The sequence below is a fragment of the Natator depressus genome, chromosome 26, assembly GCF_965152275.1.
Source record: "Natator depressus isolate rNatDep1 chromosome 26, rNatDep2.hap1, whole genome shotgun sequence".
Taxonomy (NCBI): domain Eukaryota; kingdom Metazoa; phylum Chordata; order Testudines; family Cheloniidae; genus Natator; species Natator depressus.
The window spans coordinates 3,502,724-3,527,303 of NC_134259.1; the positions used below are offsets into that span (position 1 = coordinate 3,502,724).

The 24,580-nt window shown below is 40.0% G+C and overlaps 1 protein-coding gene across 4 annotated transcripts in view; it reads right to left on the minus strand.

Annotated features, from left to right (window-relative positions):
• The window catches only part of UNC5D (unc-5 netrin receptor D), a 289,819-nt gene that overhangs the window by 38,847 nt on the left and 226,392 nt on the right, over nt 1-24,580 (minus strand). For all 4 annotated transcript variants that reach the window (XM_074940275.1, XM_074940272.1, XM_074940271.1 and 1 more), the window contains 3 exons: nt 17,785-17,970; nt 12,715-13,092; nt 7,617-7,701 (listed from right to left, as the gene is read on the minus strand). In XM_074940275.1, coding sequence (XP_074796376.1) covers nt 7,617-7,701; nt 12,715-13,092; nt 17,785-17,970 — 649 coding nt within the window. The remainder of the gene's footprint in view (nt 1-7,616; nt 7,702-12,714; nt 13,093-17,784; nt 17,971-24,580) is intronic.

Genomic DNA, 24,580 nt, shown 5'->3' on the forward strand with positions numbered 1-24,580 from the left:
CTTAAATCATTTCCGTGCTCTGATGTATGGAGCTGCTGTCACTACTAATGAAGTACTGTTTAGCATTTTGTGACCTAACATGCTCATCTTGCTTCTTTTTTGAGAGGGGCTTAGAGGTTGTTGTGTAAACCCCTCAGTAAGAGTGAACCTATCATATAAAGTAGTCAAAAACCACTTTGAAATCCCATTTCCCACTGAAACCCCCCCTTAAAAAAACCTGGGTCCTGGATTTCCATCAGTCTCTTGCCAAAAATACTCACAGCACTGCCAAATTTCATTATCTGCTAAGAAATCCTGTTATTCCTTATGATCCAGACTACCCCACTACATCTGGCTTTCCAGTCCTACAGATTCACTTCCAATCCTTAAACATTACTGCTGATGAGGACTCTGGCACATCACTGGCTATTCCCAAAAGTAAGGGTAAAGGAAACTTATGCTGCTCCTAATAGATCTATTATTTCTCCTTTAAGTGTGTGCAAACTCTTTGCATGGAGAAACAAGTAGTCTGTATAGATCAGTCTTTTGCTTCTGAATGCAGATAATTTATTATTTGTATTGCAGTAGTACGAAGAGGTGCCACCTGAGACTGGACCTAGGGTTGCCAAGCCTCCAGGGTTGGCCTGGAGTCTCCCAGAATCGGCATAGATCTCCTGGTGACTATTGAAAGCAATGCAGGAGATTTTAATAGGATATTTTAAGAAAATGATATTATATCATGTTGGGGGGTGGGAATCTCCCAGAATTGCTTCAGTCACAGTTGGCAACCCTAAGCAGACCCCTATTCTGTTAGGATCCCAGTAGGAGGTAGTCCCTGCCCCAAAGAGCTTAAAGTCTAAATGGACAAGACAGACAAAGAATAGGAGAAAGGATTCATTATTTCCAAGGGTATGTCTACACTGCACAGTGAAACTGGGCTCTTACCTACGTTTTAATCATAACACCCCTTCCTCCCTGCCATCCACACAGCAAAGCCTCTGACCCACATTTGGAGGTCCCTAAAGCCCAGGTTAACTGATCCTGCTGGACAGGGGGAGGGGGTTTGTTAAAGCCGAGACTCCACTGTAACTTGGACTGGAATCCGCCTGCACTGTAGTGAAGATGCAGGGAAAAATCACTCATGTGCTGATAGTCCTCCAGTGCGCTTCCCACAATTCCCCCAGCCATTGATACAATTGCCTGGGAAAGAATCCCAAAGCGTCTCAGCACAAAGAACCATTGGCTGTGTCCCAGCCATACTCAGGCGGGAAGCAGTGAGGACGTACTTATGCAGATATGGCTTTGCAGTGAGGATGCTCACACCTGCATGCCAGTCTCACCTAGATGTAACTGTAGATGTAGCCTATATTACCAACGAGAAACTGAGGCACGGGACAACTAAGTGACTTGTCCAAGGCCATAAAGAGAATCGGTGACAGAGCTGGCATTGAATCCAGATTTCCTGTGTCATCCCTGTCTCCATGTGCCTATTAATGTATTTCACTAGGAGAAATCAGTAGTGGGCTGAGATAATAAATCCCCAGCACTGTCAGGCAAACAACATATTCCTAGCTGCACTACCTCCAGCCAGCCACAGTTCCCGGCTGTGTGTGGGTAAATCCAGTGAGGTGGCTTTTTGGTTCAGGGAGCAAAAGCCACCAGATTGCTGCCTTTATTTTTTTTTTAAACAGTATGGCTCCTGTTCAGTGTTAGCGGCTTAAGCAGGTTTAAAGAGAGAGAATTAAGCAAGGAGGCAAGAGATGTTTCACTCTAATTCTCGCTAGGGCCTGAATCAACAGGGTTATTGTTACTTTCTAAGAAATAAATATCCAGTGCATTTTGCCAGCATCAAAGGAAGTATGGTGTTTTGAGAGCAAGCTTGCCTGTTTCTTTCCTCTCAGGGAGCCCTTCAATGCATACGTTATAAAGCCCCAGCAGCCAGCCCCATCCTTGAGGCTCTACGTGACAGACAAAATATTTGTGATCATCATACCTTTGGCTTGGACTCCTTTTAGAGAGATCACCGGTTCCATGGCTGATTTGGCCAGGAGTACTGTGCTTCAAGACTCTGGAACATTTTAAGATGTGGATTTCTTCTTCTAGATTTAGCACAAGACCCACGTTCCAGAGGATTGTATGACACCAATTCACAGCTGACACAGATGATTTGTGATAAGAATTGGTATATTGCACAGATGATGGGGCAAAAAATTGTGGTTTTGTTTTTTAAATGATAGCAATGGAAACAGAGCAGGGGAAAAGATCCAGGCCTGATTCAGAATGTCTTTTAATGTCTACCTTCTCCCCACAGGGGCTGACAGAAGGAGGTGATAGTAATGATGAGTAGTCCATTATACTGAACAAACTGTGCCTTAATCAATGCATAAGATGACATGACCCCTGCCCCAGATGGCTTCTTGGAACCACACATTAAAGGGCTAATGCAGCCCCTCATTCTTAAGAGGTAGATGCATCTGTTCATTCACCTAACGTAGACAACAAATTAGACTGTGATATCTGAAAATCAGGGAGGGTGGACAGTCTTTTGGATGAAACTTTCCTAGAACTGCTATTGAATCACAAATGATTACACAGAGCAGACCTTTTGTAAGGAAAAGGGAACAAACATCCTTAACTTGAACCCATAATTTAACCTTTCATCCACTTCTGTATAGTGAGCTGTCCACATGGCTGATGACTTTCACTCAAGAGGTGGCTACTTAATGCATATGGTCAGTAAAGTGATACAGAACTGTAACTCAGTATTAACTCTGCAGAGATTACAGCTCCTTCTGCCATGGGAAACAAGAAACTCAGGGGCAACAAAAGGGAATCAGGTTTCCTGCATATCATTACAGGATGCTGCGGCTGCTAGTCTGTTTTATTCCAGCAAAGCTAAGATGGCTGTATCACTGCTGTCCCAATTATTCGAAAAGGAAACACTGCCTGTATTATAATGGAAAAATAAATCAGTGTTTGCATTTGTTTCATTTTATAGGATTGCATTAAAAAAAAAAGAAAAAGAAAAATCTCCCTATGGTAATTTTCTGGTCCGGTTCTCACCACCCCTGTTTCTGCCCACAAAAATAAAACAGCAGGCAAAATCTGCTACTTGTATTTAATTAACCCATTTTAATTCACTTCTGCAGAATCCTTGCAGATGAAACAGCTGGTTTTTTTCCTCCTTCCCTTCACGTATCTTAATCTTTCATTGAAAATGATCAAAATACTATGGCAGCAGATGGGGATGGAATATAAAAGTTCTCACAAAGGAGTTCAGATATCAGAGAAAAGCAGAAAAGGGTTTCAGAAAATATCCCCAGACTTTAAAATTCACAGACAGCTCTTTCTCTTGGCTTTTAAAGAAAAACACCTGCAATTATTTAGCTATCTAAGCTTCTGTAACCAAATATTTACTTTATATGCAATAGTTTTCTTTCTTTACATCACTTCTTTTTTGAAATATTGTCCACTTTTCCTGTACCTATATTCAATATAAAGGGTCTATCACCCCACACAAAGAGAAGAATGACTTTGTTTAGGAATCTGGGACTAAGTGCTCCTTTCCTTGGACACAAGAGCCTTCTCCATCTCCACTAATGCTTCACGGCGACAAACCTCTACGAATTGGCCAGTCTTGGACCACTATTCAAGTGTTAAAAATAGGGCTTGAGAGGTACATAAGCCTGCTTCTGGCCCCTCTTTCCAGGGGGTGCATTCCCCTCCCCCTCAAAAAAAAGAGAGCTTGAAATTCACCACCTAAATTATTACTGCAACCTGTCTGTTCAGCTCAGTTTGGAACTTAAATTATGAAAGCACAGTTGAAGGAAGCTAAAGAAACATGCAATAAGTGGGAGCTTATTTAATTACACTGTAAGAATGTTGTTTGGAATGTCCCACTGCATCTTGTACAGTGGTAGTGATGGAAAGACTAATCAATCCAATCCTCACACCTACTGAGCTAAAGCAGAGAAATTTGTTGGAGGCCTCAGGCAAAGATTGAAGGGGGGTTGGGTTTCAGAACAGTTCTTGGTAACACAGACTGAGAAAACAGAATTTGCGCTTAATGGTAATGGACCAGATGATAAAATATGAAAACAAGTCAGAAAATTACATGATGAAGTATAAACAGCATCAAGCTACTCTATGGAATTAACCAGTTGTGCTCTAGAGTACACGGGTCAGATCCCCTATGCCAATTAACACCAGTTGAGGATCTGGGTCCACATGTGTGTGCATGGACATACACAAGAATGACACGGACAGCAACAACATCCCATCAACTGTTGAACTGGGAAAATTAGGACCATTCATCTGAAAAGTCTGTTCTCTAAATGTTTAAATCAAGAGTGGATTTTTTTTTTCTAAAATATGTTTTCTAGGTCAAACTGGAATTAATTCATGGAAGTCCTATGGCCAGTGTTATACAGAAGGCCAGACTCAGTGATCACACTGGTCCCTTCTGCTTTTTAATCTCAAAACTATTCAGTTTTAAAAATAATACTTTGTTGGATGAAAAGCAAAAGGGAAGTGCAATCTCAAAGGACTTAGCACTCTCACCACTAGTCCAAGAGAGGTAAATGTAAAAGGGATCTATAGGAACCACTGCACTCACCCCTGAAACGTAGTCATTGCTGGAGTGGAACACAATTGCTACTCAGCAGCATAGACAAACTCTACGAAACAGTCTTAGGACAGTGAGCACACAATACTATATACACTTGAAACTGAAAGGGACAGTTAGGCAGTAGGATGTAATTACACAGGTTTTAAATCAGGCAGGATGCTGGGTTAACATCCCAATCGTTGCAAGAAGTTGCCATAATATCTTTAATGACTATAAATGGCAAGGACCTTTGCTGTTAGTCTTCTTTGAAAGGTAAGCCCTGCTACAACAGCAAAGCTTTATCTAGCAACATGTCAGGGCATTGTTTCAACACTAATTCAGAGAGGAAAGTGAGGCATAGGTGATTTGAGCAGGTATAAAAACCTAAACTGCCAACACTGTTCCCTACAGTACCTTAGAGATCTCATATCCAAGTACTAGGCTGACACTGCTTAGCCAGAGATTTGTCAGGATCACAAGATAAAGAATCTTAGTGTAAACAGTAGGAGAAAAAGGAAAGTTATACTCAGTAGAAGTGCAAACAAACCCTTAAATGATACATACTGTGGCTTAGTAGTAGGAGCAAAAGGCTGAATTTAAGATTTTAAGTGTCCTGGGCTTACTGATTTTTATCTTTAATCTTAACATTATGTAATGATAAAATCAAGTTTGCTTAATTTAGAAAAATACACCTCAGTAGTATATATTAACCAGAATTCTTGTGACAAACTCTCGAGTAAATATATCACCGGGGAAACTAAGTGACAAGTTATATTTACCCAAGAAGCTAGAGTAACTCTAAGTCAATATATACAGAAAAAGGGGAAGAAAACAACCCACTAACATGCCAGTTTCTCATGTGCATATCAAATACACTCAAATGGAAATATGTGGAAAGGAAAATAACTCTCATGTGCAACAGTGGTGACACTAAAGGTAGGAAGTGTCCAGCAGTTAGATAACACTTAGCGCTGTTGAAAGTCCAGAAGGCCCTGAGTATTGTCTAAAGATTAGAGAGTAACTTAGAGTCAGGGATGGGTGTGGGTGTTTTTCCCCCCGTCTCTCTTCCACCATTATGATTTTAGGCAAGATATTTAGGAACAAGTTTTCAAAAGTGCTTTCATTCTGGGTACCCAATCTAAAACTCCTCAATCCTGATATTTGGAGGTGCTGAGCACCCACATATCCTACATTTATTAAGTTGGGCACCTCAAATTAGTAGACACACTTGGTCTTATCTTTCCATCATAATTTGTCCACCTTTTGAATGCGTGTAAACTCGTCTGCCTTACTAAAAAGCTTTAATTAATGAATGTTTGAGAACCTGGGATGAAACATGCAAAGCACTAGTGCAGTTCCTAAGGTCTGCCAAGCCCCTTCAAGTCACAGATATCCCCTCAAGAATTACCCTGCTGAGACTCAGCTGAGGGACAAGGACCCAAAAGGAACCACACAAGAAAAATAATGCAATAGCAGGATTATTTGACTTGGAATAATCATCACGTAGAAAGTCAATATTGTAAAGTGGGTTCCTGACATAGACCTGATATTATTTTGTTTCACAATTTTGCATTTGAGGTAAAAGAAATTTGGGCTCTAAAAATGAAGGATTATCTTGTAATTAGTGACAGTTGAGAGGTAGGGCTAGCACCCTACCCACTTCAAACTTGCCTCCCCTCAAATCCTTGTACTAGCATTGCGACAATATGCTACATTTGTGACCTAAGTCTGCTCACTTCAGTTACTAGACCCTATTAAGTAAAATTTCACTTTGTAACTCTACTGAGTCTCCTGGTTTGAGAGCAAAGTTTCCAGACAGTTGTTTTTCAGAGCCCGATGGATTTTGTTGATGTGCAGTGCTAAGTCTGGCAGAAGTTATTTTCTAGGTTCTGCTAAGTTCTGACTGGTAGAGCACTGTGATTCTTTATAACCCATGTTGTGTGAAAAGTTAAAGCCACTGGGAAACAGAAAATGCTTTTATGGGAACAGCTATCAAAATCTGCTAAAACCATCTGTTTCTCTGGCTGTTTTCCTTCATAACAAAGGGGAAAAACTAATCTGAGGTAAGAGACCCTTGGTCAAATTCTACTTTCACACTGATGTAGATCTGGAGAAACTCCACTGGTTACAATATAGTTACTCCTGGTGTAAGTGATAGCAGAATTCAGACCTTCCCCCATGTCTAATGGCCACCTCGTTCATGAAAAGGTCCAAAAGAGTAGCTAGGTACATTTTATGTCGCAGAGAAAATGGCAGGATATATGATACAACTGTACAAAAAACAGCTGTCTGGACTTACCAAAAGCCTAGTAACAACTTTCCTTTTCCTTCTGTTTCTAATTCTTTAAAGTGATTGTAATGGTGCTGGACTGAAAGCCTGGGAGAACCAACTCCTTTATTTATCCACAAAAGGGAAATAATGCAAGGCAAAAGCACTTCAAACACCCTGCCAAATGCAGCGCAGAAGGACCACACTTCTAATGGTCAAAGGGCAGTTCAGTTTGCATGGTCCATTCAGTTCTTGCTGGGACAGTGTGACAGTATGTCATCACAGACAGCCAACAAGGGAGCAGACTCTGACAGTGACTTCTAGAACAGAGTTATCTATAAGTTAGGAACTGGACTATCTATGCACTAAGAACTTGAATGAGAACCCATTCATTCATTTCACATAGGCCACCGAATGTCCATAGGATGGTGATAACTATTCATCAGCAATGGGAAGAGTCAGACTGATAACCTAGACGTGCAAGATTCCTTACTAGAAACCCAGTTCCCCTGAGTTATCTAGTCCTTCAACAGAGTTCTCATAACTGAATGTGTTTTCAGAGTGGTAGCATACGCTATTGCTTACCCTAGTAATTCCTATGAAGTCAATAGTTATAGCAGGGTAGAAGATGGTGGAATGAGGCCCACATAATCCAATAATTGGTATGATGGCTATCAGAAAAGTATTTGCTGGGATTATGCTTTTTTTTCGGGGGGGGGGGGAGGGGATGGTATTGCCATGTGATTTTTATTGGTTTCTCACCTGGACTCCCCTTGACAGATGGTAAGATACATTTCCCATGAGCTCTCTTCAGGGATAGCTCCATGCGGTATCAGCAAACTGACTCCTACAACAGAACAAGTTTAGAGGTTATTGTTGGACTTCCCAAATCCAAAGCTTCTGGAAATATTTTGGATGTAAAGAAAAACCTCACAAATTGCTTCTGAATGATATATAGCCCCTTGAAATGTATACTACCCTAGCAAAAAGCCTGTTTGAAAATGGTAGTACAGGGTGTGCCATTATCAAATTAAGGAAATACATCTTATTAAAATGGTTTGTTTGTACTACAGTATTTCCCAAAGGCCCCTATCAGGATCAGGTCCTCACTTGGCTAGGCTTTATACAAACAGGGAGCAGGCGTCCTGCCATCATATGAGTTTTTGAAAGAGCAGACTTTGAGGAATTTTTGCACCAGTGAGTGTTGTAGGACAGAGGTTCTCAAACTGTGGTCCATGGCCCACAAGCTCCGTTCAGGTGGTCTGTGGATAGTTTCCTCTAAGGTGAGAGAATGAAGGGCCACCCACCTAATTAGTGGAGCCACACAGGCATGGCTCCACTAATTAGGTGCCTGGACCCTGGAGAAGATAAACATGTAAGGTGAGGTTGTGGCCTTGGGGAGATGGCAGTGGGATGAGAAGAGGGGGTGGGCGGAATTTGGGATGTGCAGGGCTGCAGCGGCCAGAGAAAGATGGGACTTCCCCCAGCTCCAGGACTGCAGCTGCCGGGGAGAGACAGCTCTCCTTTCCAGCCCCAGCTTGGGGGCTGCCGCAGCGGGGGAGAGAGGGCACATCCATTGCATTAGAAAGGTAAGACTACAGATATTAAAATATGATTTGTGTGCTTTTATTTATAGAACAAAAAAATTTAATTATTGTTAAGGTTTTTTCTTTAAATACAGTGCTTTTATCCAAAGCTCTTTACAATAGTTAGCTAACAGTACAAACAACATTTGGCTAGATCATTAAGTGGTCCGCTGAGACCCTCAGCAATTTTCGAGTGGTCCGTGAAAAAATAAGTTTGAGAACCACTGATGTAGGATGCATAGCCTTGATGACTGAACTCCTCTCTTCATCCCTAGGTACAGAAAGACTTCTTGCCCACTCTGCCATCAATGCCACCTGCACAGGAGGGACTCCTTTATGGAAATGAGAGGATTTCAGTCTCATGGGCTCATTCAGACCTTTGCCCCTTTGCTGAGACTGCCAGCAAAGGTTCTGTTTAGTTCCAGTTGTGAGGGTGGTCTCAAACCCATTTCCTAGTGGGGACATAATAAAACCACTAACTTATTTAACGCAGCCATCAGATTCAAACAACTTTCAATCACTTCTGAACTAGGTTTGAATGCAACTCCAGCCACACAAAGGTGAAAGACTCTGTATACCATTAAAAGTCCTCAGAGCCATCTAGTCCCCTAGGGAATGTACTTCTGTCATTGACTTTATTCTTAAAAGCAATGCCCTGTATGGTCAGATGGTATAGCTACTAAGCTTAAAAGAAAGAATCCAAATTTAAAATCCTCAGTAGCTTTTTCCAAGGTGTATACAGTCCACTGCAAAGCCAAGGAAGCTCAGCCCAACCCAGCCCCACAGTTCATGTGGAGTTCCTGAGCTTTCTTTTCTCTGTAGCAATTGCTTTGAAGTAAATCTTTTACATCAGCTAACAGATAAGAGCCCACAGAGCACAGTTCTTCTCTTTAATGCATCTTCTTGTTTATGATAAGAAATGAACTGGTTACGCATGACAAAAAAAATCCTTTGCAAAAATAAAACCTCAGGGTTTCTTCCTCCCCCTCAAATAATGAAGCGCTCACCCTCTCTTTCATTAGAAGAACCAATGCTAGAGTAGAAAAGCATACAACTTGGTGATTATAATTTCAGTGAAGAGATGGCATCCTTCTAATAACATTACCGATGCAGAGTGAGCTGCGCTCCTGTAAGCCCAAGAACTGCTGTAAAGTCATGCAGCCCAACACTCATTATAAAATAAGTTATTTGTGCTTTCAATTTATGAACATTATTCAGTAACATGCTGGTTATCATTATAGTCTCTTTTACTTGTGCTAAGAATGAGGCACATTAAAAAAACCCTGCTCGGAGCCTCCTGTCAATGAGATTCATTATTAACTAGGTTTTAATATCAATACTAGAGAGGCACAGCCATCATTACATTGGACAGACACCGTGTTTGTCATAATCCCCTAGGTACTGCTCTCCCTGTATTGTTATAGGCACACACTTTGATAGTTAGGGCTCACTTTAGGGCAACCATTTTGCTCCATTCGAATGGGATAGAGAGAAGTTAGGTCTTTTGTGATGTTGAGAAAATCCACACGTGTTTAAAGGGGTGGATTTTCAAAGGCACAAAGTACAGTTTAGGCAGCTAATTCCCAGTGAAAGTGGATAGTGGTTAGGTGCCTTCTGTGCTTTGAAATTTCCCAGTTATGAAGCATTTAAAAATGTCTGCCTCTTTTCAGGGTGAACCCCTTTGGAAAACAGTGAGTTCTGGTGAAACACACATACACACACCCTTCCTATAGTATAGGAAGAAATTGAAAGGGCCAGGACCACATTGTTGGATGTGCACAACAGTATTTGACATTCACAAACTTAAAGTCAAACGGTCACTCAGATAGAGCTGGAAATTGAGTCTGAGCTTACTCACAGAACTCAGAGGTGGTCTGAAATTATCACAGCTTCACCTCAATCAGAGATCCGCTACCATCTTTCAACCCAGAAGGAAAAGCACAGGAATCAGAACACAACGAGTGAATGCAGCTGAATATCTGTGCCATCAAAAAGGGAGCTCCAAGTTATGAAGTAAAAAAGGTAGATTGTCTGTCTAATATCTTGACGCTCTAGGACCTAAAAAAGTCTCTTTTTTGACATGTCACTCCAGCAATTAGCTTTGATTTGGGCAAGGGGAGGGAAACACCTGCTACCTGACAGCCTTTTATTTGATCTGACAACAGAACAACCTGTTCTGAGTTCTCTATTTAGTATTTTTTTGCATAACAAATGCATGCACGATTTTCTTAACCTTTAAAATGAGCTCTCAAAAAGCTGTTGCAGTAAACCAATTATTAAAAATTACATTATCTGTGCCTTTTTTGCCCCCAGGTTATCCACCTAAATATCTATTCATATTATGAATCTTGTCATCTGTAAAGCTCGTTATAGTTTGCAAAGCTCAATTATTGTTTAAGGTTTCTTTAAGCACCTTTACTCAATGCTACATTGGCAAACATTTGTCTTTAAGTTTAATCTGCTGGTACTTTTGATCAGGAGAAACTCATAATGGAGAAATCACTTACAAAAACAAACTGGATTTATAGAGATTTTCATTTCTTTTTGTTCATATTCACAACAGCCATTGCAGCTTATGGTTTGATGCTCCTCTTACTTACAATGGTGTAAATTGGAACTTACTCTACTGTGGCCATAATTGAGTTACACTGTTGTAAAGTCAACATAAATGAGGGAGGAAAGAATAGATTCTAGATTCTTTCAATATGTCACCCTTGCATACCTTCAGATAAATAGTGAACCGTTGAGATGCTACTGTGATTTGCAATTGTCTGCAAGATTTTATTTCAGCCTAGTGGTAGAGGGGGGAAAAGTAAATTGCATGGACCAAATACACCTTGAATTTATTTGCTTTGTGGGATGAGCATTATTTAAAGTAAGTTGATGCATAATAAGAATTCCTTTGCCCATCATCGCTTTTGATAGCTACACTCCCCTGATATCTTTGTAATGTTCATTCCTGAACATACAAATCCTCCATGGAGAAACAATTGCCTGGAATATATCATGCATTTCTGTAGGCTAAATATTATCACTTTTAATTACATATTACTATCAATCTATTCTAAATATACTATGTTTTTGATGCTTTTTTTTAAAAGCAGCAATGAAATACGAAGGGGAAGGCTGTAAATGCCATTTCATTCAAATAAACAGTAAGAGACAGGCCTGGATGCACAGAACAAAAGTTGTCAAGTGAAATCAAACTCTAGTCAAAAGTGAATCTCAACTCTAGGATCACTAGAATCCAAAAGGTGCCCAATTAGCTGGAAAGAGTGGCATCAGGCCAGTTCTGACACACATTCCATTTCACAATACCAAAAGGTGTAGTCAGCACCACATAAATGCACTGGCACAGTGTAATAGGCTGCAGAGATGCAATCTTAATATCCTTTATTTGATTCTAATTTGGTTTCACACAGTGGCTGCAAGTTTAAAAAACCTCATTTCCTTTTAGCAACTAGCAAGCAGAGCTAAAGACGAGAATCTCACGCTAAGTTACAAAGCTCAAGAGTCACAAAGCAAACTTCATCTATTAGTAATGCAAATTTAGCCCCTCCATTTTAAGCGAAGTTCTGATGCTCAACCCAGTACTGAGCTGGCAGTTAACTTGGAAGTGATGTACTCTGGAGATGTCCTTTCACAACAGAGCTAAGTTAGAAGGAAAAAACAACAACCTTGGAAAATCCCCAAAACAAACAACAAACTGATTAGACCCCAACAGGTGTAGCCACACACAGCAGTTTTCATTCAGAACAGTGGCTGTCCTCAAAGGTCTCTCATCATTATGATACCCCACAGATTTTTCTGTCGCATCATCCTGATATCCATCAATGTTCACTGGGTCAGTCATTGATATAATTAGACCGTGAGGGACAAATTGGAAAGAGGAATCTAAGACCCTGATTCACCAATGAGCTCCTGAGAGGAGGTCTATGGTGGGATCAAGAACCCGGTAAGAAAAAAAGGGAGTCTTCTACACTGGCATAAGTTTCATACTGAGGAGTCATGAGAAGGTGTTGGATTATAACAGCTCAGACACAATGCCGACTTATCAACATGTAATAAACCCCCATCTCTGAATTTGGCCCTGGCTGTAATCTTATTAAATGATCTGGTAGTAACAACTGTCTTCTGGGCGAACAAGATTCCTGTAATTTTCACATTTCCCAATAAGTGAGCTCCTGTCTTCTTTATATCATGATATGCTATAAAGCAAAAGGGTTTAAATCACATCTTTCTTGTGTGCTTTAAAAAGTAAATGATCGACCTACCTGTGTTTGGCATCACTAAACGGCCACCCAGGTGGCCAAAAATGCCAGTCGTTCTCAGCTCACTTCTTGTTGAAAGAGATGACAGATTCTGAATGTATGTAGTTTTGTTCCTGGCATGGATTGTCGTAAAGCCTCTGTTGTTCCCATGGGGAAATGTTCCAGAATGTGCCTTTCCGTGATACTCGGCCCGCTCTGTCACCCCCAGGGAAACCATGAATGAACTCTGAACTTTGACTTTGATGTCTGACAAGGGATTAAAGAGCGAAGATTCTGTCATGAGCTCCTTGTCCATGGGGTCCTGCAGGCAGATGGGTCCGCTGTACGTTCTGCTCACTGTCAAGTCAGGCTGCATGGATGAGTTCAGAAGCAGGGAGTTACCTAATGAAAGGAAATTGATTGAGTACTCAGTTACCATTTTACATGCAAGGGAAACTGTTATGTGCACAGTGGTTCCTAGAAAAATGCCTGCGTACCAGGATTTAATCTGAGTAATGGAAAAATAGAGAAGGGAGGTGGAGTTCCACACCCAAACAGGAAAAAGTCCGTTTAGCCACCTTTCCATTTTATGTTGTACCTTACAATTTTGGAGTGTGGCCCAGTGGTTAAATTAGGGGGCTGCGTGTTAGTTGCAAAATCAGGGATAGAACCTAGGACACCTGATTCATTGTATGACCTTGGGCAAGTCACTTTAACTGGAATTTTCGAAAGCACCTTAGTAACTTTCGGTTGGGCTTGTGCTCATAAGTCAGTGAGGTGCTTTCAAAAATCCCCCCTTTCACCTTCCTGTGCCATGGTTTCCCTATCTATAAAAATGGATATCATTTTCCTACACAAAGAGGAGAGTTGTGAGGCTTAATTAATGTTTGTAAAGTGCTCAGAGATCATTAGATGAAAGTCGCTGTAGTAGAAATGCACAATATACTTTTTGCAAAGGCTGTTGTACTAATTCTTTTGTTATTCACTTTAGCCCAAATTATAGGTTCCTTTAGGGTACTAATTCAGTGGCCAGTCTGGAAAACAATGGTGTCAGCTCTAGATTAACTACAAAATTTTGGGCGCCTGACTCTTACGTGGTATAACTCCCTTGGCTTTAGTGAAGCAATGCTGACTCACATCCGCTGAGGATCCGGCCCTTGATATCCATGGGCATCTAATGATCATTTGTTGCAACATATCCATCTCATATATTGACAATAAAAAAAAACTGCTCTTAGAAGATAATGTGTCTCCCTCTTCTGTTTGCAGTTAAACTTTTAAAAGCAATCCAGGCAATATAACAAAGAATAAAATCAGAACAGATGCTGGAAAATTATTCTGTTGGTCTTCACAAATGTTAAAGCAGAATATTTTCTGATCTAGTTCCTTATCTTGCAATGAGCTCCATATAGGTAGATATAGGTAAAAAAATCCCAAGCCCACATGGAACCTCAGTCAAGTGGATATATGCAGGTGCCTAGAATCGGCTGGTACAAAGTCTATTGAAGGATTTGTGCTTCTTGCCAGATCAAGTTAAAACTTTAAAACAAGCCAGCCTCAGAGGCTAAGAGATGTCTGAAAACACTCAAGAGTCTGAGATGCAAGGTTTTATCCTTGTTTTGATAATTCCTAGAGAAATGTGCATGAATTCATCACATTGGCATCCTCCTTCTGATCTCTTCACTACCACCCATCCAGCTTTCCTCTCGTTTTCCAATGCTCTCAGAAATCAGAATCACGTGGCAACGTCCCAAAGGAGATGGAACAATGCAATAGATCTAAAGGATACTTGAACACCATGTTTTCCTGTGCTCCAGTCGGTGTCAAGGCACATGTAACCAAGGAGTCAAATGTACATCAAATGAAAACATGTCTGAACACAACTCTTTTAGTGAGCCTATCGGAAGGTATGGATTCAGGCTTGAAGGAAACTAGGTTGACTAGACATGTGGGACCACAACTATTCAGAAAAGGTTGGCTCCAAATCTAATTCTGGGTGCTGAATGACTCAGAGAATACCCGGTGAAAGAGGAGGAGAATCAATAAATGTAAGGCCTAAATTTTCAAGAAGGACTTGTGATTTTTGGGTTCCCAACTTTAGACGTTTAAAAAGCATCCAATTTTCAGAAAGTGATGAGCCTACCCACCCTTTGAAAATTAGGCTCTTTTAATGTGTCTCAAGTTGGACTGGTAACATCACTAATCATTCTCAAAAAGTGTAGAATTTGGATCCCTCAGAAGCTCCATTCTCACATACTAGCAGATCCTTTCATTTCACGCTTGGGTCAACAGATCCGTGTCTAATCTGCTACAAAAACTTGAATTGCAGACAAATGTCCTCCTGCAGTTCTAGCATCCACTGAATATTTTCATCAGCACCACTGATAAATAAGGCAATAGGCATTTTAGCTGCTTACTCATTGTGGGTAATGACTGCCCTAATGCATATTTCTAACCAGATGCTGCTGCCTTTGGTATGATTTCTCTTTAGATGAAAATGAGCATAATTTTTAAGCCTTTCTTTGCGGCTCTCAGCATCTTAAAAAAGAGGGGGGAGGGAGTCATTCCAAAGGCCTAGCTTTTGGGTTTTCTTTTTTAAATGATGTTGCGGTCAATATAACCCAGCAGCAGAGATTCTTACTATATTTTCTCCAGCTCAGATGGTATTAAAGAAACGGGGTGTCTTTGGATGTTTGTGTATAACTGATCAGAATGCTTAGATTCAAATGTAAAAAGAATTCCCATGCACACCAACTCTGTCCTATCCAAAAGGTGGCAATTAAGCAAGTTGCACCATTTATCAATTAAACATGATAGACAGATTAGATAAAAACTTCTAGGCTTCTCTAAGCATAATGTACTTAAATTCCTCCTACTGCTAACCTCCAGCGTGCTAATTCAGAAGAACTAGTCTCTTCCTCTAAATGGATTAAGGATTACTAAAAAGAGATTATTCTAAACTAGAAAGGTTAAGATTTGGGGATATCACATGAAGCTGTCAACTGAAGAAATCAAATCATGAATAATATGGGATGGATTCTCCTCTGCCATATTTGGGTCAAAATGATTCTCTGGGCCAATATGCAACTACTTCAACATAAAACAGAGTTGCCCAAAGGCTGCTCTAGTTTATGCCATATGGCCATTGTTCCCAAAGGAGTGTTCAACAGCTAAAAATTGCAGATTAGAGCTGGTCTTTCCCCTCACCTCAGATACCTCTGACATGTCTCTTACATCTTGGTATGGGAACGGAGTACACTGGCTTTACTCCAGTTAAAAGTCACCTTTCCACACAGACTGATGCCAGGTTATGACTTCTTTGAGCTACCTGTATCATTCCACAAAGCCAGTTTGGGGAGATAGAATCTGGCTCTACATATTTAGAGTTTCCAGTTTTAAAATTTATGCCAATAAAACCCCACCAAAACAATTTGCAAGAGATACACTGAGGAGGGGGAAAAAAAACAAGCCAGATGTTTTCTGTTTTTTCCAGTGTTTGAGAGAGGATTCTATAGTCCCTAGAGGTCTCTCTGTCTAGATTTTTATATCATGCTCATCACCATGTTATCTGAGTATCTGAATCTCATTCCTAGCTGTGTGGAATTCTGAAGAAACTAAAGCTGTAATTGGCATAAGAACAAAAACCACAAATCAGAAAATCATATGTGTACCTAAGTTCTAAGAGCCAGATTCCAAAGCCACTCAAGTTAATGCAAAGACTCCCATTGAGATCAATGGAGTTTGGATCCAAGCCTTAAAACCCGGATCCACCAAAGCATTTAAGCTTGTGGCTAAAATATTTTAAACAGTGATTTATAGGTATGGCTGAGGGTTAGAATACATGTGAAATCTCAGACCGTTTTGGGGCTTTTTGTTTGTTTGCAAGTATTCATTTTAAAAATTCCCAAAACATCCAAAGTAGCTGCAACTGAACGAATGCATCCTAAAATAAAAGAAACTATCAGTGTGGGCATTTTTAATGCGCCTCCGTGAGGTGTCTGTGAACATTAAAACCAAACCAAAATCTCCCACACAAAACCCAAAACAAGATTTTTATAACAAATTGAGTTTCCAAATGAAATAAGAAGCTAATCTCAGATAATGTGGAAAAGATATAATTGCAAATTATATACCACTCCTCACAGGCAACTTGAACTTCCAGATAAATGAGTAAAGTTCCTCTGCATCCCAAAGTTTTTATTTATGCTCTGTGGAGCATGTCTCTCTTGGAAAGTAGAATGAATGAGAGGGAGGGAGGGAGAGAGAGTGTGTGAGTGAGTGAGTGTGTGTGTGATCACGCACATACATACACACACCAATTGCAACATTTCACTTTCCTAAAGAGAAAAAAAATTGGGCCACTTTCACACCAACCCACCTACAATAAGGCCAGCATCTAGTTTAGAATACTGGTACCGAATCAAGAAATACAAGATTTTATAATGATCACCACTTTAGTTCAAAATCTCATTTTTTTTGGCCAAGGAAATATTCCAGGAAACGGACTGCTTTTTAGCATGGGGTTTTATTTATGTCTTGGAAAATCTACCAGTGACCTTCTAAAGTCCTTTAACAAAAAGAAGCAAATAAATATATTTTCACAACTGTGCGTCTTCGACTATTCTATATATCTTAGAATATAGAAATTTGCATGCAAACAATGTAACATAAAATGCTTGAAAATTAGTTGTTTAAATTAGGAATATAACAAATGAAAATTTAATCACTTTCAGTTGGGAAACAGAAACAGAAGAAGTAGGAACTGAGCAGGAATTTACTAAATGCTAACGATTTCTGCGTTTATTAGTTGTCAATGCAGTAGGAGAACCTAATAATATACTCAACTTCTAACACACATACAGAGGGATAAACTGGGGCAAGCTGAGATTAGTCACTTGTCTGAGTTCATACAGAAATTGGTGGCAGAGACAGGAAAAGACCCCAGAATTCCAACCACCGGGCTCAACCCTGGCCATGAGACCACACCCCTTGCTCTGTGCAAGCCAGCTCCTGTGGCGGTCTCATGCAGCGAGATGCTGCAATGCTCTTTCTCAAAGAAGCTGTGAGGGAAGAGGATGAAATCACAACACTAACCTTGCCGGACTGTTTTAAAATTAAATGTCTGGAAGCCTCCTGTCAGCGCAGATGAATCAATCACGTCCACGCCGTACTCGCTCTGGCTCCGTCTATAGAGTGTAATGCCGACTACCAGCACACCTACAGCAATGACGGCAGCACCCAGACCTGAGTACAAGGCAATGTCACTGGCGTTCTCGATATCTGAAAGGAGAGAATGTAGGCACCAGATTAGCGACACACACTCGCATCGCCTCCACTGCCCCCAAACTGCCCACACGAGGATTGATTGGTGCATTTGGGAAGGTAAAAATTAAGCTGGGCTCAGACTAGATCTTCAAACTCATTTTTCCCAGTGAGGAATATGCTGAGATTTTTGGATGCTGTGTAGTGAGGGCATAGGGTGCCCTCTTGCCCAGCAACGTTGCCCTGCATGGGCATTGATTTAATTTCTCTCCCTCTGTTTCACGCTCATAAACCTTCATGATTATTTAACACACGGGGAAAGGTGTTAAAAAAAAAACAACATAACAGCAGACAACTGGAACATCAGGTGTTTCCAGGAAATGGCTGGCAAGTCATCTGACGTTTCGTGTGACTGGAGGGTTCAGCATTCGCAGGTCCATGAGTGAAGAGAACTGAGCGCAAATCTCATCCGAGCTGAGTCCCCACCCAGCAGTGTATTCCACAGGTCGGGGGGAGGGGGGAGTACAGTGGGCTTGACAAGTATCATTCCCCATTCCAGCCTCGTGGAGATTAAGGGCTGAGTTACATTGTCTTAGTAAAGGGGAGACTCCAGAGCAACTATAGCTAGGATAGGCGCTGTTAGGGAACAAAACGCCTCTTATAGAGTCATAGAAGATATGGGTTGGAAGAGACCTCAGGAGGTCATCTAGTCCAATCCCCTGCTCAAAGCAGGGCCAGGACCAACACCAGCTCTTGTCTCTCACTGGTCTCCAGGGACGTGTAGGGTATGGGGTTGAGCCCTGATGCTCATCCAGGAGAGAGCAAACTTGATGGAATGATTGGTGAAGTAAAGATTTCATATTTCACTCTCTCCTGTGGGCTTTACTTTACTTTACTACCTCTCAAACACAGAGCAAAGCTAAGGAGTCAGCCTACAGGGTTTGATAGCGTCCTACGAAGCTGATGGAATCTGAGACATCATCTGGAATCCCTGCAAGTGCTCTCTGCCATTAAAAACAGATATGAAACCAAACAGTGCTTATGTATGGGCAGCTTATGACCAAGTTTTTTACATTTTAAAACTTTGGTAGCAGGTGAGAGTAGCCCAGATGAAACCTGCAATAACAGAGCTGTCTGGGTCCAACTATGCATGATCGGGTAGGAGTTGGGACCAAGAACCGTGAAATTAAATTACTTGGCAAGACACTTTGTGGGCCCTTAGATAATTCCCCTTATGCTGAACTCTGCTTTAGAGAAAGAAATGGTCATGTATTTACTCTGTGCAGCGTTTACTGTCTCACAATATGGTGGCTGCATTATCAAATGCTTATTGGAAGAAAGCATATTATTTTAAACAAACAAATCATCGTGAAAATAAGTATGAATTGGAAATTCAGACCGAACTATTTCAATAACTGAGCAGTAAATAGACAATACATTGTGAAGCATTGTAACAGCATAGAGGAAGAATGCAGTATTGTATAGAAAGCCAGTAGATGGCCTTGCACCACTTAATTCTTAGTCTGAGGGTTTATGTAGTGCATTATCTTGTGCCGAGCTCTGCACAGGTGGGAATTTCACCCTCAAACCCTATACTGTATGCAAGAAACAGATGGCCAGACAATTTTAAGAGAAATAGGACAGAAGGATGCTGATGATGTGTGTTGAGAAATTGTGAGCAGGGACCTAATTTGTAAAAGTTGCTTTTTCTGGTTTACCACTTAGTTATTTAAACTAAATGTTGGACACGTAACTTGCCAGGAACGCACACTAGCTATTCAGCCAAATGCACCAGTGGAATACTGACAGTCCCCTAATTTCAAGGGAGCTGTACAATAGGAGCAACCAGCAGCAAAAAGAATTGAAATTAAGATATACGCTGCTATAAGTAGGCTGAAGCAAGTGGGCTATTGGTTACCAAGCTGTCCTCTACAGAATGCAAGCCAAGTACTTAGAGATATAAAGCAAACTCTGCTCACAGAATCTCCATTTACCTTAAACCAGTTCTCCTTGGATTGCATTACTTACTGAAGAGACAGAGACTCTCAGGGCTTATATTTACAGTGGCCACTCCAGAAACAGTGACAGAAAATCTCCAACATGTACATACTCGTGCACCTCAGCTTAAAGGGGATATACCCGTAAAGATTTCAAGCTTATGGTCCAGGAACATCTGTGAAGTGTTCAGATCTGTTGTATGAAGGCATTTCTCCTACTCTGGGTGGCTAATAGTTTCTGGGACTTTCAACATCCAGCTCCACAAGGGATATTGTAGATGCAAAGTGATGTATTGAGGAAACTTAAACACTATAACACAAATAAAAAAAATTCAAGGTCTTTGTAGAGTTTAATGTCCTGACATGATCATTCATTTATTGTATTTCTATCAGATGCCACCTTTGTTTTGAAAATTGCTGGCTCACTACAAAAGCAATTTTCCCTCTCTTGGTATTGACACTTCTCATCAATTATTGGGAGAGGACCACATCCACCTTGACTGAATTGGCATTCAACATTGGTTCTCTACTTGTAAGGTAACTCCCTTCTCTTCATGTGCTAATATAGATTTATGCTTGTATCTGTAATTTTCACTCCATGCATCTGAAGAAGTGGGTTTTTTTTACCCATGAAAGCTTATGCCCAAATAAATCTGTTTGTCTTTAATGTGCCACCGAACTCCCCGTTGTTTTTGTGGATACAGACTAACACGGCTACCCCTCTGATATTTGGCACCTTTGTTTGACTTTCATAACTTAATGCCCCTTGCACAAAACATAATTTTCTTTTGGGTCAGAGCGTGCACATGCAAAAGAAGGCCGATTGTGGTGGCAGGGGAGACCTAGACTATGACATAATGTTGACGATATATGGAGTACACTCAGTTATTCATGAAAGTAACCTTCAACAGTCTTACTTGTAGATCATCATTTCTAGCTAATTAAATTGCCTCTGCAGCACAAGTTCTGGAGGGTAGGTTTTTTTGGTACCTAGTTTCTGTTCGGATAAGGCTTGGGGCAGTATCTTCTTGACTGAGGCTCTTCTGAAGGAGTTCTTCCAGGAAGGGAGTTGCATCAAAGCCCATTGCTGGTTGCTGTGAGGGGAACAGTGTCTCTCTTCCAAGTTGAATTCAGAGTTCTAGCTCCTGGAGAGGGCCAGGACACATTGAAGGAACTTAAAGTGAGCGACTTCTGTGTACGGTTCGTTCTCTAGTTCTTTGCCAAAGCCCTTGGAGTTTACTGTCTTTCTGCTTGGACTGATCTTTGATGCTGGACATGCCTCTCTCATTAAGCATTAGATTGGATTTTTCAGTGCTGCTTCAAAATTGGCTATGGTAATGGTGTAAGAATCTGAGCTGCCAAACAGAGCAACCTCAGGGTACAATCTGACCATGTTTAGCCTGTGCTGTCATTGGTTTGACAATGTGCCACAAAATGGGACTTTTTTAAAAAGAACATTTAGAAACAAGAGATGGTCAAATTATTCTTGTCTACACTTTTCTTGATTTTGTATGTGTGTGGAGGGTGGGGAGGGAGGCTGTTAAAATCAGAACTAGATTTCTTTTGCAAAAAAATTCTGTTTAGTTGAAAAGCCATTTTTATTTGTAAAAATACAAATTATATTTATTTTGACAATTTTAATATTTTTGAGGGGGAAATATTCCTTTTCCAAGTAGCTCATTAGAAATAAAGCTCACGTTTTACTGTATAAGTCATTAGCACTGGTTGAAGTTTTTGACCAACAGTAGAAAGAGAAAGAGACAGAGCATGTATGTTTTCATATTTAGATGGTGGCAAAGGGGAAAAAGGGATATTTCAGGAGCTCCTGGGTTCTAAAAAAGACGAAAGAAAAATATTTCTGGAAACACAGCTCCAGATTGTTAGCAATCTTTGGTCAGCTTCTTCCCTGGATAATATTTTACTGATGCAGATGGAGAAGAATATCTCTATGACTAAGAATAGATCACCTATAGAGATGCTTAAGAACAGATGTGGAAAGGAATAGGAAATGATCAAAACAAGGATGACTTTAGTCATCCTTAAGGTCATGATGTTTCTTAACAGATTTTGTAGTTTACAAAAAAATAATCATTAATCTTAGTCAGAGATCCCAGTTAGTCCATCTTGTGGCACAGGTTGTCACACAGTTTAAAAACAAAACAAAATCACCAAATTGACCCCTGACTTTTTTTTCTTGAAACTTTATTTTTTTTTAATTTTGGGTGAAATCAAACCCAAACCCACATAAGGTTTAAAAATACCTGGAAATAATTTTATAATGAACATATGGTATCTTTAAAACATTTGATTCTTTTATTTCTACTAATTTTTTCTTTCTACACAAACAGAAATTGTTGCTCTTGCTGTGTTAGGAAATGGGTTGGCTTTCTTTCCTCGCGTGATTGGAGAAGTTAGCATTTGTTGGCAGTTGTCATACAAAACAGGAAATGGAGGGAAGCTTTAACCTGCTATTCAATGGTCAATGTTTGCAAACCACCACTGTAATTATGGCATATGGTCTTAGGCAAGTACTCAGTTTTGACCCATGATTTGCCCAAACTTTTGCCATAACTACAATGAAAATGTTTCAAATTCTGCTCACACCATTTCTTGGAAAGTTTGTCATGCTATAAAATTTACAATGGAGTTTTGAGTCCATTTTATTATGAATTATGTTGGTGCCGAGAGGCTCAGTCATTATCAGCACCCTCTCCCCCTCCCCAGTATGGTAGGTGACATACATAAAGAGAGTAAGAGACATTTCCTGCCCTAAAAATCTGACAATCCAAATAGACAAGACCAACAAAGGAGGTATCATTATCCCATTTTTACAGATAGGGAACTGAGGCACAGAGAAATCATGCGACTTGCCCAATGTCACACAGTGGCAGAACCTGGAATTGAAGCCAGATCTCCTGAGTCCCTGCCATTAACCACAAAAGTAACCTTCTTTCCTCAGTTTCAATCTCTAATACCAGGGTACAAGAAAGGAAGTCTACAAATCAACTACATTTCAATTTCTTCTCACTTATGTGTCCCCAAGCAATCTTTGTTGTTGGATAATTAACTCTGATACTCTATTCCTGACTTAACTTTTGTGGATAATTGGTACGTTGGGTAAGCCAGGAGATGTGTTGTTTATTATGAAACATCCGGGAGTGGTATATATCCCAGAGGGTAGAAGTAATCAGTTAACAAGTGTTTGAGCTCCCCACCTCCACATTCCCGTCCTTTTGGGAGCTACATTGACCTATCCAGTAGTTGTCTTAAACATATAAACTTTGTAAAAAGTATCCCTTTTATACAGAAAAAAGTGGAAAATCTTAATTTGTTCCCTCCTCCTTTACAAATAGGTTAAATTCTGATCTAAACATGCATACCCCCGCTAATAATAAAAATCCGCAGCTGCCAGAGGTGTACAGGTGGCAATAGACGTATAGTGCAGGAATTCAGAAGTTATTCTTCACTGTCAAAACAGGATATGTAAAACTGAGAATATTTTAAAAAGCTGTCACATTTTAAACACTGTTGGGGTAAAAATCATTAAGAAAATCCCTCAGCTATGTTACTAATAGTAATTCATAATTCTTAATTCTTACATTATTCAAACAAATTTACTTAGATAATTTACATTCTCATTTTCCACTCATCTTAGACAATAAAATAGATCAGTCAGTTTCATTTTTGGTTTCAGCACAAGACTGCCATGTTTGGATTACAAGTGCTGAGGAGAATATTCAAATACTAATTAAAAAGATTTGGGGGGGAAAAAAACCCAACAGCATTAGAAAAACAAAAACAATTTACATTAATGAAAAATATATATTTTTAAAAACACAACTGGGACCTAAATTTGATGGTTCTCTTCTTGGTATAAGGTTTATTTCTAGGATTCCTTATCTTTAATAAGATATTCAGTGTTCTGGTTTGTTTGTTTGGTTTTTTTTTTTAAGAGATGACCTGAAAGTGATACTCAGGTATTCACACAACTATTTCTTAGTCAGGGATGAAAAGACATAACAGCAAAACTACAAACAGTTGAGATTCAGGGGGGAAAAGAAAGAATTCACTAAGTATGACAATTTAAAGAAGCAAAATGGTACTAATTTTGTTCCAAGGGAAAATGCTGCTTATAAAAAGATGTGTTTATTCTTTCATTTCTATTCACAGCACTATTATTTGTTTCCAAATAACAAATGAAAATGAAAAAAAAAACTTTAATCTCTTTTTCCATTCTCACCTTTTATGCAGAATTTCTTTCCTTTGGGAGAATGGAGATTCAAGAAAAAGGAACTATAGATTTTTTTTTTTTGCTTTGGTACTTTGTGTTTTTTTCCAGATGCGATTCAACTGAAAAGAACACTTGAAGTCAACCAATTATTATTTAATGAACTGCATCCTCCTAACCCAGAGGAGGCAGTGACTTTCTTAAAGCAATAAGTTTCTGTGATTTTGTTCCAGGGTACGTGTTTGTGGTAATCATAACTAATATTTCACTCCATCTCCTGACACTGTTACACAACATTTATTGAAAGCATATTTGATGGTAATGAAGTTTCTATTAACTATGATTAAGTTTCATAAAGCACCTGAAGATAATTTAAGATGTGCACGAGCAGAAGATGAAACAT